Source organism: Rattus norvegicus, chromosome 18 (assembly GCF_021556685.1).
Source record: "Rattus norvegicus strain SHRSP/BbbUtx chromosome 18, alternate assembly SHRSP_T2T, whole genome shotgun sequence".
NCBI lineage: Eukaryota > Metazoa > Chordata > Mammalia > Rodentia > Muridae > Rattus > Rattus norvegicus.
The window spans coordinates 23044052-23062094 of record NC_141551.1 but is presented as its reverse complement, the minus strand read 5'-3'; the positions used below and the strand labels follow the sequence as shown (position 1 = coordinate 23062094).

General features: G+C 41.0%; 1 protein-coding gene across 1 annotated transcript in view; it reads left to right on the top strand.

Moving 5' to 3' along the window:
* The first annotated feature begins 297 nt into the window (after positions 1-297).
* Rit2 (Ras-like without CAAX 2) overlaps positions 298-18043 on the top strand; it is a 346997-nt gene continuing 329251 nt past the window's right edge. The window contains 1 exon segment of the mRNA NM_001013060.1: positions 298-709. Within this exon segment, the coding sequence (NP_001013078.1) occupies positions 607-709 (103 nt within the window). The 5' untranslated portion in view covers positions 298-606.

Genomic DNA, 18043 nt, shown 5'->3' with positions numbered 1-18043 from the left:
CCTTATGTGTCCCGAATTATTCTTTGATTTTTGTGCTTGATTTGCATAAAATAGGTTGTCAGGATAGAGAGCAAGGATAAAAGCCACAGAAACATTTTGATTAATTGACTCCGATTAAAATAAAATAATGTGTCTGATGCTGCAGCAGCGGAAGCCAGCTTGTGAGATGGCGCCTGCCCTTAAGTCTCACCTCAGTCTGGAATGACGTCAAATGTGTGTGCACCTAAACGCCTCTGCTGCAGCTAGGGAGGGGGTTGCCACACAGAGGAGGGAAGGCAGCAGAAAAAAAATGAGAAAGCAATGGAGAAATAAAACGCAGAGGGAAGGGGAAAAAATCAGAATGAGCAAGTGAGATCAGTGGAGATGTGAAACAGTGAAGGATCAGAGGGAGGGGGAGGCAAAGCCAGATTTTTATTGGAAGCAATTGAAGTGGTTGCTATGAGACCCGCTCCAGCAGAGGACCAGCAGGCAGCCTGTCGCTGATGGTTCTTGTCGTGCACCAAAGCTTTCCTTTGACACAGTTTTAGAGTTGTTTACTGTCTGAGCAAGCACCTGACACGGTGACTTTTTTCTTCCTTTTTTTCCTCCTCGGGTCCCCCGAGAAAAATGGAAGCAGAAAACGAAGCCCACTGCTGCCCTGGCAGCTCATCAGGCGGGTCCAGAGAGTACAAGGTGGTAATGCTGGGCGCAGGGGGCGTTGGTAAAAGCGGTAAGTTTCCAAACGCCGGGGGAAGGAGGGATCCATATAGAGGCAGTTATATAGACCATGGCAGTTAACAGGAGAGCATCTGGCAGGGTGATTAAAAGTAAAGACTTAAGGGGGAAGCTCCTGAATCAGGAGAATTCAGAGACCGCAGCCAGGATGTGCAGAACTTTAAGAGGATAATTTGCTCCTTTCATTTCATGCTGAGTAATATTTGTTCTGGGTTGATGTGGTCTTTAAATTAGTGATGGAATTAGACAGCCCCATGTGAGTGAAATGTTCTACTATTCTCAAAAACACACAAACGAAAACAGGAAATTTGTAGCTATTTAGATAAAGAGATAGATACAAACACGGGTACCTCCCTCAGTATTTTCCGTGACGTTGTTTGCTTGTGTTTTGGTGAAAAAAGGTTCTGTCTTCTCTGCTTTTCTGCATCTGCCATTGCACACGTCGGCTTTGGGTACTGAGAAAAAGTTGGATTTTGAAAGTGGTAGTGGTTTAAAGAATTTTTTCGCTCCGGGTGGCAAGCCAAGCCACGCTTAGTGGTTAAGCAAACGGAAGGAAGCTGTGAGAAGGAGTCTGAGGTTTTAATGAGATGAAGGCTGGTATATCATAGCAGTGCTGCCAGTGGCTGCTTCTATGGGAGCATAAAACACCAACTATATCAGATGCACGGTGACGCTTCAGGCTGAGGGTCTCACTGCTTGCTTATGGCTAGGACCTAGGCTGGTAATAAGCACTCCAAACAAACAAGAAAGTGTCCCCACTAGGGACGGTGTGGATGTGAGTGGGGCTGGACAAATATTACCAAAGAAACTCATTATTTTTAGTTCATGGAAATAAGATTCGAAGTTGAGGACAAACTAACAAACCTCTAACTTTGGCGTCCATCTAACAGGAATGAGATAGGTGAGAGGTGAAGGGAGGGGGAAGATGGTGACTATTGTTTACAGGAAATATAAAGAGGTCGGGAAAATAATAATAATGGGTGGGAACCTCCTCTTCTATTCAACTATGATATACCACAAAGTTGGGGTGGGGTGTCAGGTGGGTCTAAAAGGGACTAGTGGTAGAAAGCTGTGTAACAGGAAGGGGAGTCACGCCATCTAGAAGAAGAAAGGGATGAAAGGAAAGAAAGGGAAAGAAGAAGGGGATGAAAAGCTTTAGAACTCTATGAATTGGGAATTTAAAATTTATTATTTTCTGTTTAAGCATGCTATGGGTTAAGAGGGAAACGTGTAGATTTAGAGAGACGATGAGAGGGTATAATCTAAATAAACAAACCTATGCTTTGAATGGAGAAAAAGACAAATATGTGTGGAAGAACATGTTAAAGAGGTCGAAGACCATGAGCGTCAGTCTTCCTCTGGTGGTAGAGCTGGGCAGATGTGGCAAGAGTCTGGGCATCCACATGTCACTCCTGTGCTGGCTGACACTGGCTTGACTCTGCAGGACATGAGGGACATGGAAAGGGAGACAATTGTCAGCCTGTTTCCAGGTCTTAGACCCGGATCTTGGAGCTGATGCTGTTGCCAATAGCAGCCTCCAGGAAGCCATTTTCTATGCGATTCTGTGATGTGTAATGGTGAACCATTCGACCTTCCTTCTTGATGATTTTACTGATAACTCATTTTTTGTTTTTACCATTCCAAGAGCTGGAAAATTTCAAATTGTTTTTATCTTCACTTTACATGAAAGAACACTTATCACCGAATACCGAAGCAAACATTTTCAGGGTAATCTAGACAGGCTGAGGCAGCTGGTCTTTCGAGGAGGTGAGGAGTCAAGGGTTTACCTGTGGCTACTCTGCTTAAGTGGCGTGCTCCAATCAGACTTCCAAGAACATTACACGTCTCCACACCAGGAGAATGTCCTCTGGGATTTATAATGGTGGAACCTAATCTGCTCTGGAACTGGCTTCTCTGGTTTATTTCGGGCTAGTAGTATGTAAACATTCAACCACAGATCTCATTACTAACCTTTTTCATTTCAAAGTGTTTGCCTTCAAATAGACTAAAATGTCTTTAAACACCACTTTCCATGTGGCTGAAGATTTGAATCAACAGATACATTCCTGGAACTATCCAGCCTTCACCATTTTGTCCTGTGCAAGGATGTTTGGGAAGGAACCCCTCTGCAAAAGCTAGGGAAGCTACATCAAATTGTTATCTATTCTCAATTTTGAGCATCAGGCTAGACTAATCACTCAACCAGGACAAGAAAATCAATATACTGTCACAAAAATGTTAGATGAACAAAATTTTAGAGAATTTTATACCTATTGAGAATTACATTGCTTTTTAGTCCATGTTTTCAGTCCATGCTATGGAAGCATACTATGAGTCAGAATATTTGAAAGACTTGTTACTTTGCTGAGATAACAGTTTCTACAAGATGTACCATGTGTAAGTGAATTAATGGTCTGTGTGAGAAAATTTCAAGCTCTAAGTAAACGATGAGGTTTATTGAGCATCTGTTATGTGCAGATCGTCACTGGCTACTCCCATGGGAAAGGAGGGAAGAGGCAAATACTTAGGGAGAACCCAGTCATAGCATGTAGGCAGGCATGTGTTAGATGTTTATGCTTACTCCTCACAATGGCAATAAGATCTCCAGCTAATAGAGTCCAGCTCATAGACTGAAAATCGTGCAACAACTTTTACCTAGTCCGAATGAGTAAAACAGACTTCCAAGGCGCCTCACCCAACCCTGCTACGTTGTGTTTCCCATACTGAGGAAGAAGAACAAAGACTTCTTTCAGTCACCATCAAAAAGGCAATATGGCTGTTGCTAATGTAATATTTTACCTTGAAAGTTATAGCAATAACTGTTAGCCGTCTATATCAAAACTCTAAGCTGGGCCAACCTGATTTCTGAATTGATATAATACACAATATTTAATCTCTATAAATATAAACATGTAATCATATTTATATAATTATCACATCCCAATATTGTCCAATAATGTTTTCAAGTGGAGAAAAAGTGAACAAATGGCAGACCCATTGTATTTAAATGACAGGGAAAATGAGAGTTGAAGGGATCTGGTACACACAGGCGAGGCAGATGATTCGTATCCAGAACACAGCTTCCTGTCCACGCTGCTGTGCTCTTCCACCATTGGCTTTACAAAGGATGGCACAAAGAAAATCGGACCGTACAATATGTGTAGAAAGTAGCAGCTCTACAGGATGCGCTCTGTAGATTTAATATGCTCTGAGGAATACAGGCAATGCTACCTAATTTTACTTTGTGTCTAAATTTTGTGAGACCAGCGATTTTAGATGTTCTTGTCACATAGGAAAACACACAAATGAACAAGGGAATGAATGACCGGCTAAGTGGAAACAAAAGAAAACCATGAGGTGACGAGAGCACTGCTTGTTACAGCATGGCGTGATCAAACTTGCTATTTCCATGCACCACCTGGATGCATGCCGCTGAAACGGTCATGTGGTCTGTAGCAGACTTTTGCTCCGTAGTGACAGTACCAGGGGATTATAAAATAACCCTTCTGAGGTGTCATTCTAATATCTTAGCATAATGCTCTGTTCATGTGTTTGTGCTGATACAGGGATATATAATCTAAATAATACTGACATAAATAAGTATTTAAGTAATAAAACAAAATAGTGATAATTAACTAATGTGCTACGAGTTCAGATATTGTAATTTTTCCATTCATTTATTTTGTGTGTGTGTGTGTGTGTGTGTGTGTGTGTGTGTGTAACACTACAGCATGTGTTTGTTGGTCAGAGGACAACATGTGGACATCAGTTTTCTCTTTTCATATGGGTCTTGGGGATCCAACTCAGGTCCTCAGGCTTGGCAGCTAGTATCTTTATTTGTGTCACTAGCTTTTGTTTATATATTTTTGTCTTATACTTTTGTTATTATTTTAAATACATATTTACACATACTCAAGTGTGTATATGACATACTCTTGGCAGATATAAGGTATATGCATATACTCATGACACTTGCAGAATGGCAAGTGACACACTTGTTAGACTGTATCTTGGTAGTTACCCAATACATGGCCGCATATGCATTATAACTGCTTTCACATTAATCAAGCTAAGATTCATGGTAAGGACACTACTTATAAAGAAATCAAGTGATATACAAAGAACTGTGGAGGAATACTGAGAATAGGAGAAGTAGCTTTCTTCTTAGAGGAGCACACTAAATATATATATATGTATATATATATATATGTAACAGTATACTGGTAATTTATATATATATATATATATAATACAAGTGACATTCAGAATGAACAGGTTGAACTTACAGATTTGGGACTATATATGTATATACATATATGAATGTAGCAACAATTAATAAAAAGGAGGCCATGAATTTGAAAGAGACCAAAGAGAGGAATATGAGAAAGTTTGGGGGTAGGGAAGGGAAGGGACACATTTCACAATTATAATCTAAAAAAGAAAATAATTAAAAATAAAAAATGAGATAAAAATGCATATGAATATGTATGAGCCTATTATTTATAAGAGAGCAGATAAAATGCTTGTGTTTGTATCTGCTGATTTACAAGCAAGTCAGAGTAGAGCAAACCCATGTGTGATGTGCACTGTAGTATACCGGAAAGCAAAGGAAACGGAACAACTGGATTAGACCAGTGAGCTCGAGGGATGCTATGTAACACCTTGGCCTGTCAGTCTTTGTTGCCAAGCCATCATGATCTCTTCCACTTTAGAAAAAGAAAAAAGAAAAATCTCACAGATATAGTGGAAGAGTTTTACAGAGGCTAAGTAGTCTTTAAAACTGTTCAAAACACTGACTTTTATCTTTGTGATTTGAGGAGAATGTTTCTTTTGAGTCTTGGCGTGCTGGGCTTCTGGTTGCTTTCCTTGTGTTCAAAAGTGGCTCACCCAGTGCTGGCATCAGCAGATCTTAACAGTATTTCTCTCTCATTTTCTAAACTACATAAAACCATTCATACATATACTACTATTCGATGATAAAATAATGCAAGCAGGCCTGTATGTCATCTGCTGGTTTAGATAAAGTCTTGAGACAAATATTCATAGATTGGTCCAAGAGTACACAGAAGTAGGAATAAGGACTTGAAATCAACCGAAATTTCCTAGTGCCATTGTTTTCCTTTTAATTGAATTGGAAGAACAGATACTATGCAAATGTTTGATGAAATCTCCATGCACTTCTCTGTTGGCTAAGACACATTTTGAAGTTTTCTTGCTGGAACTATGTCTTAATAGATATTTTAAACTCAAGTCTGTATGAAACACAACAGGAGCCATTGAGAAGGCAGATCATTTATTCATAATATGGAATTTCATGCTGTCCTTGACCTCTAGGGTACACACATTTCACAGATTGAACATTATACATAATACAAAATAACATTAGCCCTCCGACACAGGTAGTTCATATTCAGTGGCATCTATATCTGGATATGAGAGCTGAGCACATGTCACGACATAGATAGCATTTGTTTATTGCACAACAAGTAGGGCATTTGCGACATTGAGAAGAAACAGTGTGGAAAGTGGCGAGGAATATAATTCAGCAAATAGTGTAATATATGTAAGGGGAAGAAAAATTTAGATATTATAATGTTTCATGAAGAGATCTTAGTAAATTAGTGTCTTCTAGGAGTAGTAGGGGAAAATCTATCATATATAAATAAATATATATATACACATATACATACATGTATGTATATATTACTTAAACACACATAAGCATATATGTGCATATATATGTATACACAAAACAAAAGAATTATACATATAAAAACATTAAAGGACTCAGAAATATTATAGCTACTACATTGTAAAATGCAAATGTAATTGTAAACCAAGCAAAAACACTCTCCCACAGCTCTCAATTCATCTGTTTTGTAAGATCAGAGTTTAGTGTACTGGATTTTAAATTCAGAATTTTATATCCTAGATTCCATAAAAGAAAAGTAAGGAGATGTTAGAAGGCAGTACACACAAGAGTCTCTTCAACCTCAGTGAGTTTGTATAAACAAGTAGAAATGAGCCTGTGTTTGACGTATTAAATAAGGGCACAAGGCTAAGAATGTGATTCATGACCTCGAGGCTCTGTGTTCAGTCTTTTCAGAGCAACTTTGGGTCTAAGAGAGCTAAACAGCTGTTATATCATCATCATGCGTGATGCTGTGTATTCTGCAAAGGCAGAGAAAAGTAGGGAAAAATAGAAGGACTTTAAAACCCCAGGGCTTCTGTCACAACTGTACTTGTTGGACCTTGATTGCGATGCAGACCATCAGTTACAGGAGCTAGCCAAAAGGTTCACATAAAGCTCTGTGGGAAAGAGGAAATTAATATCCGTTCTCTCAAATGACGTCTGGAAACAGTGCAGGTGAGATGTAATGGCTGATGCTATTTCCAGACAATATGTACCCCACAGAGATTAGACTTATGAAAGAGAGTTAGTACTGGGTGAGCCCTTATTAGACAAGGGACAGGAGATGGATGGGTCTGTATCTGTCCCTAAACCTCTCCTGTACTGATGGATCTTAACATACCAATAGTGTGTCGTGTTGGCCCATAGCCTAGCATATTCACCATGCCGCTGTCTTTGATCTTGAGAGGAAACTATAACAATCTGCATTTTATGCCTGAGAAGACCGAGACTCGCCTAAAATTAATTCACAATGTGCCCAAAGATGCCTAAAGATTAAATGAGAAACCCAAGTGCCTGCACATATATTGAAAGGTTTAATTTCACTTCTCAGGGAGAGGGAAAATAGTTGCATCTTTGCAGATTGTCTTCTAGACATTAAAAAAAATGTACACCAAGATAAAAAAAAAAAAACAACCCAACGTTCTCTCCTAACAGCAGGAAATGGAGCCCTTACGCAAACGAAGTGGGGAAACGTGGGGTGGGGGAGCACATCAAGGCCAACGTTCAGTTTATGAGGGAGTTCTGGGGCCTTGTATACAGAGAGAGGGTGATAACTCAGCTTGAGATAATCAAGTACCTGAGAAAATGAGACCGTACTGGGAAGTGGCAGGTTTAATGGAGAAAATAATGTGTTGAAAGTATCAGACTAAAACTATGAAATATTGATCTCTTCTATCTACCTACCTATCATCTATTAATTATATAATATGTAAATAAGAAAGTGTATATATATACATATATATACACATATATGGAAAGGAAGCTATAGCTGGAGACTGTTTTCTTTGTTTCATTATTTTAGTAGAACCAGGGGAGCATGGGAGTTCTTCAAGACAAGTCAAACATCCTTCTGCATACTGAGAATGATATACAACCTTGACCCTACACAAAGGACTAAATGATGCAGAAAAAGAATTGCAATGCCACATGTACAATGATGTCAGCATGTCACCCTGAAAGTGTCGAAAATAAGGGGAGTTTGAGTCATTTATTGGGTTAACCCACCATTTGGCTGTGGCTTCACACAGAAGTTTTCTGGAATCCTGGACGATGGCTCCCCAGCAGAAATTTTTGACTCTCTTATGGAGACAGCCAAGTGACACTAAGGACTGGCTGTGATGGTATCAGTGTAGCTTGCTGAATTAGTAACTGCTACTGAGAGCAGTTGTTCTCCACAGTGCTGATGCACAGACCCAGTCAAAGATTTTGTCTTCACCAATGATGCTGTTTCATGAACATTCTCTGGTGAATTGCCAAGCCAAGCCATTCTCTTTTGTTCCTTCAGTAGGCCCCAGTCATAGACCTTTGCCACCCACAATAGCACAATATCAGCTTTGCACTTCCATCCCGCCAGAGCCCAATACAAGCTGTCTTAGTTAGGGTTTTACTGCTGTGAGCAGACACTATGACCAAAGCAATTCTTATAAGGACAACATTTCATTGGGGCTGCCTTACAGGTCCAGAGGTTCAATCCATTATCATCAAGGCAGGAGCATGACAGCATCCAGGCAGGCCTGGTGCAGGAGGAGCCGAGAGTTCTACATCTTCATCTGAAGGCTGCTAGTGGAAGACTGAATTCTAGGCATCTAGGGTGAGGGTCTTAGGCCCCACCCACAGTGACACACCTACTCCAATGAGGGCATACCTACTAATAGTGCCACTCCTTGAGCCAAGCATATACGAACCATCAGATTCCACTCCCTGGCCCTTTGAGGCTTGTTCAAACATATGAGTCTTTGGGGGCCATACCTAATGCAAAATACATTTAGTCCAACTTCCAAATAGTCTATAGCAGTCTCAACAATGTTGAAAGCCTAAAATTCAAAGTCTCTTTTGAGATTCATCCATTCACTTAATTGTAATCCTCAAAGCAAGGCGGGAAACCAGCTGTGCAAACTCCAATAAGATCATGTCTGGCATCCACACCCGATCTTTTGGGTTCCTCCAAAGCTCTGTTGTCACTTGTGCAGCTCTACTCTCTGTAGCTCAGGTTGATCAACTCCACTGCTGCTGCTGTTCTTGGTGATCATTCCATGGTACTGGCTGGAGTCTTCGATGCACCTAGGCTTCACCTAAAGCCTCTCATAGGCTCTCTTCATGGTGCTAAGCCTCAACTCCTTTGCGTGACTTCTTAGTCCTGGGCCATCAACTGCCACTGAAGTTGTACCTTCACCAATGGCCTCCCATGGCCTCTCACAATACAAAGCCTCAGCTGCAATTCGTGACTCCTTCATAACCAGTACCGTCTGGGTGGCATCTTACAACATTACCAAGTCCAGCTGCAGCACAAGGTACAGCTTTGGCTATCTCTGGAACACAGCTTCTTTGTGCGCTCAGAAAACACTTTCCAGAAAATTTTACCTCAGTGATATTGGTCTCTTCTTAATCACCACTAATTTCTTAGCTCCAGCTAACCAGCATCAATTGTCCCAGTAGTCCCTTCTATTTTTCACTCTAAAGCTAGAGCCACAGGGCTAAAACTGCAGTGCTCTACTGCTTGCTGGGGCTGGGACATGGCCTGCCCCTTTATTCTATTACTGACTTTATTTTCTTTCTCCTTCACTGCTTAAGCTTGGCTCTCCTGGAGCTTGCTTTGTAGACTGACTTTGAACTCAGAGATCTAAATGTCTGTCTCTTAAACATTGGGATTGTTGCCCGCCAAACCCGGATTGAAGGTTTTCTTCACCTAGAACTTGTTCTGTCCCAGGCTGGCCTTGAACTCTGAGATCTGTTTGGCTTTATCTTCTGGGATTAAAGGCTTGTACTACCATGCCAGGACCTAAACTTAGCTGGGTGGGATCTTGCCCCAAGGTCACTACTCCCTCAATTTAATTTAATATCCTTGAACATGGGATTAACCCATTTCACTTCTTGGTGTCCCTTTAATACTCAAACTATATATTTTATATTTTTCCTCTCTCAGTTTGCTACATTTGTTCAAAATGTTCTTCATCAGACTTAACCAGAGAACAAAGTTTCTGTTGGGCTTTTTGTGAGACTGACTTCCTTTGTCATTGCAATTAATATAAATCTCTTTATCTTAGCCTTAGTCTCTTAAGACTATGGCAAAAAGCAGCTACATTCTTCAAAACATCATAAAAACAGTCTCTTGACCACATATTAAAATTCTTCTCTACTGAGACCGCTTAGGCCAGCAGGTCTACACAGTTCAAATGACATCAGCACCACTGTATTCCATAGTCCTTCTAGGTTGGCCCATTGAACCCCACTTAAATTCCGTGGCTTTCTAGATCAAAAGTCCCCAAATCCATATTCTTCCAAACAAAAGCATGGACAGGCCTATCACAGCAATATCCCTGGCACCAACTTTTGTTTTAGTTAGGGTTTTACTGCTATGAGCAGACAGTATGACCAAAGTAATTCTTATTAGGGCAACATCTAATTGTGGCTGTCTTACAGGTTCAGTCCATTATCATCAAGGCAGGAAGTATGACAGCATCCAGGCAGGCATGGTGCAAGAGGAGCTGAGAGTTCTACATCTTCACCTGAAGGCTGCTAGTGGAAGACTGAATTCTAGGCATCTAGGGTGATGATCTTAAGCCCACACCCACAGTGACACACTTACTCCAACAAGGCCACACCTACTAATAGTGCCACTCCCTGGGCCAAGCATATATAAACTATCACACAAACTAATATCACAGGTTCAGCAGAGGAATACAGACTTGGTTCCATCTCCACAAGCTCTTCAGCACTTCAGTAACCTACACTGCTAGGGATTCTAGGGGGATAGAAGTTCATGCTTGGAGTGTCACCTATAAATTGATAAGAATCCTTAGTTTTCCAGTTTCCTTGGTTCAACTTAATCTACTCTAAACTGAGCAATAAAAGTATGTGTGTGTACGTATGTTTGAATGTGTATGTATGTATTGTGTATGTATGAGTGTGTGTAAAACTCTGCAAACTCACAAAGAAACAACTCTCAATTCCGTCTCTGAGTAGCACCGACAGAGTTAGCCCTTTTAAGTATTGTATACATCTTACCTGCACATGTGCAGTAAACATGAAACCTCATGGGTTGTAGGAAGTCTTATATTGAAGTCAGAGCACTAATCCTATTTGATCAGGAGATAAATTGAAGATGATGGGAATGTCTGAGCTAAGGCCCCAGCCACGGTCCACACCCTATGCCAATCCATGTTCTCGCTCCCCGTTAATTTTCAGGACAAGATTCCAATATAGAAATGAGTGTTAGGGATTTGGATAGCCTGGGAAGCTCACATTTATGCTTTATCCTTGGCAAAATGGAGCAACAACAGCCATCGAAAGGACTGTTACCTATAGATTATTAGGAGAAAAATCAGAGACATAGTTAAGTGTTGAATTCTGATCTGAAGACAAATGGGTAAATGCATTTTAACTATTCTTCACAGCATTTGACTTCACATAGGCCACTTAAACCCTTTAAGTCTCCATTTTCTTCAAAATAGCTTAGTTAAAGTTATCTCAAGAGAGTCGCTGGGTGAGATGGCCTAGAAAAATACTAATTGTAAGCTGCATAATATCATGGCAATGTCAACTCTTCATTAACTTGTCTTTCCTTCGTCCTAGCCTTTCTTCCTTCCCTCCTTCCCTCCTCTTCTTCATTTCTCCCTTCTTTTGCTTCCTCCCTCATCTATCCCTTCCCTGCCCTCCTCTCCTCACCCCCCCTTCGTTTTTTCCCCTCTCGCATCACACTTTAGCTTAGGTAGTTTATTTCCGTGGCATGGGTCAGGTAGTGATCTCTTTGAGATGAGCTCTAGAACAGTGCAGTTTGGTTGGATATTGCGACTCTGCCACTCTGTATTGAACTTCTCTGTTCCACTGCTCTCTGCACATTGGTACTTCTCAGCTTTGTTCTCTAAGTGGTAATTTCAGGGACAATAGTGATAGTGACTTGCTAGTTACTCTAGGAAATAATCCTTTGTGGTAATTTACTTGTTGCACACACACACACACACACACACACACACACACACACACACACACACACACACACCCCTCTACTGATAGAGCAAGAATTTGAAGATAACCACTTGTATACCAGCAGAAAGAGCTTAGAGAGGCCCTGGGTTTAATAGATCATACCTGTGCCTGAACGTGGAATGAGATTGATCTTTTCAGTCTGTTTGTTGTTTTTATACATTTTAAATAATAATATGCTCTTTGTTCTTGCAGGAAAACTAATAAATTACAGGCACATGAAGTTCTTTTTGTTTGTTTTTCTCTAGGGGGAAAATCAGATTCTTTAGAAACATTATGCACATCCTGATTTGAAATTATGACTTTAGAGAATTTGGATCTACCCAACATATTTTAACCATTCCTTTTACCTCTAGCCTGTACTCGCTTCCTGTTCCCCATACAATGCCAGCCTGTTTGATTCCCATGCTTCCCTCCGAATTTTAGCTTCCTTCCCTGAACCATCTCACCTCTGTGCATTGTCCAGGGCCTAATACCCAAAGCATGCAGGACTCTTTTTTTTTAAATTTTTTTTTTATTTTTAAATTTTTTTCTTTATTAACTGAGTATTTCTTATTTACATTTCGAATGTTATTCCCTTTCCTGCTTTTCAGGCCAACATCCCCCTAACACCTCCCCCTCCCCTTCTACCTTCTATATGGCTGTTCCCCTCTCCATCCTCCCCCCATTGCCGCCCTCCCCCCAAAAGTCTAGTTCACTGGGGGTTCAGTCTTAGCAGGACCCAGGGCTTCCCCTTCCACTGGTGCCCTTACTAGGCTATTCATTGCTACCTATGAGGTCAGAGTCCAGGGTCAGTCCATGTATAGTCTTTAGGTAGTGGCTTAGTCCCTGGAAGCTCTGGTTGCTTGGCATTGTTGTTCATATGGGGTCTCGAGCCCCTTCAAGCTCTTCCAGTTCTTTCTCTGATTCCTTCAATGGGGTCCCATTCTCAGTTCAGTGGTTTGCTGCTGGCATTCGCTTATGTATTTGCTGTATTCTGGCTGTGTCTCTCAGGAGAGATCTACATCCGGTTCCTGTCAGCCTGCACTTCTTTGTTTCATCCATCTTGTCTAATTGGGTGGCCGTATATGTATGGGCCACATGTGGGGCAGGCTCTGAATGGGTGTTCCTTCTGTGTCTGTTTTAATCTTTGCCTCCCTCTTCCCTGCCAAGGGTATTCTTGTTCCCCTTTTAAAGAAGGAGTGAAGCATTCAGCATGCAGGACTCTTGATGACTAAGTGAAACCTGCCTTCCTGACATTCATCAAAAAAGGCATCCTCCACTGAGTCCTGCCTGGCTACAGAAAGTGGCCACCTCAGGATTCACAGAGTAGCTCTTGTAGACCCCCTGGGGCCTCCTCCTATCCCAGGACTCTAGTGTATCCTAGGGATTGCCACTCCCCACCACTGCCAATTTCCACTCTCTCTCTACCTTACTCTCCCTATATCTGATCCTCCCTTACCTGGCTCTCCTCCCCATCCCCTCTCTCATCCACTTCCCTTCCTCCCTCCATCTCTGATATCTATTTTATTTTCCCTTCTGAGAAAGATTCAAGCTTCCTTCCTTGGGCCCTTCTTATTATTTGATTTCTTTGGGTCTGTTGATTATAGCATGGTTATCTTGTAATTTATGGCAAACATCTACTTATAAGTGAGAACATACCACGCATGTCTTTTTGGGTCTGACTTACCTCACTCAGGATTATATTTTCTAGTTCTATTCATTTGCCTGCAAAATTCATGATGTCCTTGTTTTTAATAGTGGGGATAGTATTCAGTTTGTAAACAAACCATATTTTTCCATCCATTCTTTAGTTGAGAGACAACTAGGTTGTCTCCACTTTCTGGCTATTATGAATAAAACTGCTATGAACATAGCTGAACAAGTTCTTTGTGGTATGGTGGAGAATTTTTGGGTACATGCCCAGGAGTACTATAGCTGTGTCTTGAGGTAGAAATATTCCCAATTTTCTGAGAAACTGCCAAATTGATTTCCAGAGTAGTTGCACAAGTTTGCAGTCCCACCAGCAAAGGAGAAAGGATCTTCTTTCTCCACATCCTCTCCAGCATGTGCTGTCCCTGGAGTTTTTGATCTTAGTCATTCTGGCTAGTGAAAGGTAGAACACCAGGGTCATTTTGATTTGCATTTCCCTGATGACTAAGAACTTTGAATATTTCTTTAACTGCTCCTTGTCTGTTCAATATTCCTTTGTTGAGAATTCTCTGTTTAGCTTTGTACCCCATTCTTTAATTGGGTTATTTAGGTTGTTGAAGTCTCATTTTTTGAGTTATCTATATATTTTGTATATTAGCCCTCTGTTAGATGTAGAGTTGGTGAAGATATTTTCCTAATCTGTAGACTGTCATTTTGTTCTATTGATGGTGTCCTTTGACTTGCAGAAGCTTTGCAGTTTCATGAGGTCCCATTTATCAACTCTTGATCTTAGATCCTGAGCCTTTGGACATATCTGCCTGATAAGTTACTGGGAAAAGAGGGCAGTGGTGGTGTAATGTAAAGTGAATAAAAATAAATAAAATAAAAAGAAGGCGTGCTCAGAGCTAGTCAGATGGAGATCTGCCCCGTCAGAAGGTTCTGGTAAGCATGACGGACAGAGCAGACAGATGGGAGCTGAAAACTGAGGCACTTTCCCAGATTTAGGAGGGGTCAGCTGAGGAGTGAGAGGAAGAGTAAACACAGGGAGCTTTGGCAGGGCAGAGTGGGAAGACACAGAACTGAGGCTGAAGCAGCCAGTGCTTGAAACCTGCCATCAGGTACAACCATGCTTCTGAGGTGGGCCCTTGGGGGTGTTTCCTCGACTCTCAGTCCATTCACTCCCATCCATCTGCACAGATTCTAGTCTAATACTCTCTCTTAAACACTTAACGGTCTTTATGATTGATTATTGTTTTCAACAGTATTTATGGTTGCCCAGGTTTTTCTGGCATCTGATGTATAATCTTAAAGTGTTATTTAAAGTTGAGCTTTTTATTTAACTTGCTATCTCTTTAGACTGCGTAGTTCCGTCTTGATTGTAAATCCTTAGCGGGTAGGAAATAAATTTTATAGGCTCTTCCTTCTTTTATGATACTCACGGCAATAAATCCTCAAAAAATATTTATAAGTTTAATTCCCTTCTTCTGTCTTTGAAGTAATTTAAAGCAGAAGATACCAGGTATAAGTATTGAAATAAAACTAAATGATACTCCAGAATGTAAGCAGACAGAGCCAGAGGGAAGGAAGACACTACAACAGGAAGCAACAGTGGTGTGTGAGCACAGGTCAGGGCGTGTACAGCGAGGACAGGCTAGCATGAAAGGCTCTATGTAACAGTGAACCTGCAAGTATGGCGGGCCCTCTATGTTCAGGATGCTCAGTGGCATAGAAAGGCCAAGGTAATTGTGTGGACTAAGTCTGTGAGATAAAAATGCATAGAAGCTGTGTTGCGACAAGTGACCCCGTGATTGTCTAGGGTCAGTCATTGGGCATATTTCTTGGAAACCAGAGGGTGAAGTATCTAACATACAAATGCATACAAAACTGAAAATCACCCACATTTTATTTCCCAAACTAGTTCCTATTGGGTCTTCCCTGAGGCTGCTGGGGAGAAGACTCTGGCACACTTTTGTGACTAAGCCTGTGGACTATTCTCAATTTTGACTGTTTTGATTTCAAGGGGGATTATTAGTATTTTAACAAGTGATTGTTTCTTGTTCCACACTGAGAATAGCTGAGGTAGACTGTGCTTGTGATACCAAATTCTGTCTGAGCCACAATTTTTTCTGAATTTCCCATTATAGAAAAACAACAAAACAAAACAAAACAAAACAAAAAAAAAAAACCCAAACATCCATATCCCTGAGTTAATTTTAGTTTTGATAAATTTCATGAGCAATCAAGAAGTGGGGATCGAAGACAAGCTGACAAAGATCATAGAGACCCATCGTTTCACCCAGATCAGAAAACACTCTAAACTTAAAAGGGCAAGGTTCATTTTGTAGGCAAAATAATTTCTGTTCTTAAAAGCACCCAAAACCAAACCAACAAACTGTAAAAAATGCGGCCAACATTCCTCCCTGGGCTGCAGTTTCCTTTCTTTTTTCCCTTTGGTTTAGCTACTCCTTTCTGCCCTCTGCCTTCTTTTTTACATTAACTAATTAATTTATTCAGTTTACATCTGGATTGCTGCCCCCTCTCCGGGTCACCCCTCACACAGTCACTCTTCCCCTCCCAATCTCCTCTGATAATGGGAGTTCCCCACCTCTACCCTAGCACCTCAAGTCTTCCAGGCTAGGCACATCCTTTCCCACTGAGGCCAGACAAGGCAGCCCAGTCAGGGGAACATATTTCACAGATAGGAAACAGCTTTAGAGAGAGCCTTTGCTCCAGTTGTTGCCGGACAAACGAAGAGCGAGCTGCACATCTGCTACAAATGTGTAGGGGCCCAGTCCATGCTAATGAGAGCTTTAGCAATCCAGGGTCAACTTTTTCATCTGCTCCTTCATATCCCTCAAAACCTCTTTTCTTTCTCTGACCTTAAAAATCTGTCCCACAGCTCGGCTTTTGCTTATTTCTCTGAGACCTGTGACCAAAGTGTTTTCAGCAATAGGATTTTGCTATCTGCTTGGGACAACTAATCAAGAACAATGTCAACAGCCTTGTTCTGGGGGACTTTATAACCTCCCTGACCACCTTCCACTGGGAAATTTGTTTAATGAGCTATGACTTTGTGGAGGAAAATTATTCCCCATAGAGGGTACTGCAGCCTATACTTTTCTGTTTTAATTGTATATTTTAATATAAAGAACAGTTTCCACATGATTTTTTCATAATCCTTAATATTGTTTCTCCCTTGTCCCTCCCTTCATATGCCTCATATTCCCAACCCCCTCAACATAGTCTGCCTCTATTTTTCTTTTTTCTGCCTTCATACCACCTGTGTGCTACTATCTATCTTTCCTTAAGGCCTCCTTTTCCACCCACCTCCTCAAATAACCTCTTTCTTTCAGACACTACAAGCACTTCAAGTGTAACACCTACCCTGAAAATTCCTAGCCAGTGTGTGTGTATCTCTAGTGGGGTCATCAGTATCATATCCTACCCCCAAGGCTCAGGAAACTTGTGGGAAGGGGACACAAGGAATGAAAAAGCTGGGGGATACACGGGTGTCTTGCAAAACAAAATCTTCTTTTGGACATGACATGGGCATTATACATATAAATATATTGTAATTGTGAATATCTGCACAAGATTTGGACCCCTAAAATGTCATCATGCAAGGAGTTATAGTACCCTAAACTTTTTGCAAGGGCAACTAGCAGTTGATGTTACTGGGAAAAGAGGGTCACTTTCTTCAGTAGCGTGCTCCCTGGTAAGTTGCTCATGTTCCAGTCATTAATCTTCTACCCATACTTGTGAAAGCAGTCCAATTAAACCTATTGGAACACCCCCCAACCCCCCAACACAGAAACATGAATAAACACACAGATACTCACATAGAAATATACATACACAGACACATATACATTCACACATTCACACATACACACACATATATTTTCACACACAACTAAACCCAATGAGACAGACAAATGCCCCCCCACAGAAACACACATATCCACATAGAAATACATAAACAAAGATATACACAGACAGACAGATACACACACAGACACACACATACACTCTCTCACATACATATAGACACACACATATAGAAACACACAGAGAGATACAGACACACAGATATATACACACAATCACTCATATACACATATACATGCAGATGCATACATGTGCACAGGCACATAATTCACACACATACATTCTCATACACACATAGACACATACCACATAGATACACACATGCACACACTCACTGACACATACATACACAGTTGAAAATAGTAGAAGAGGGACTTGTTGGGAAGAATGGTTGGGTGGGACAAATGGGGGGAT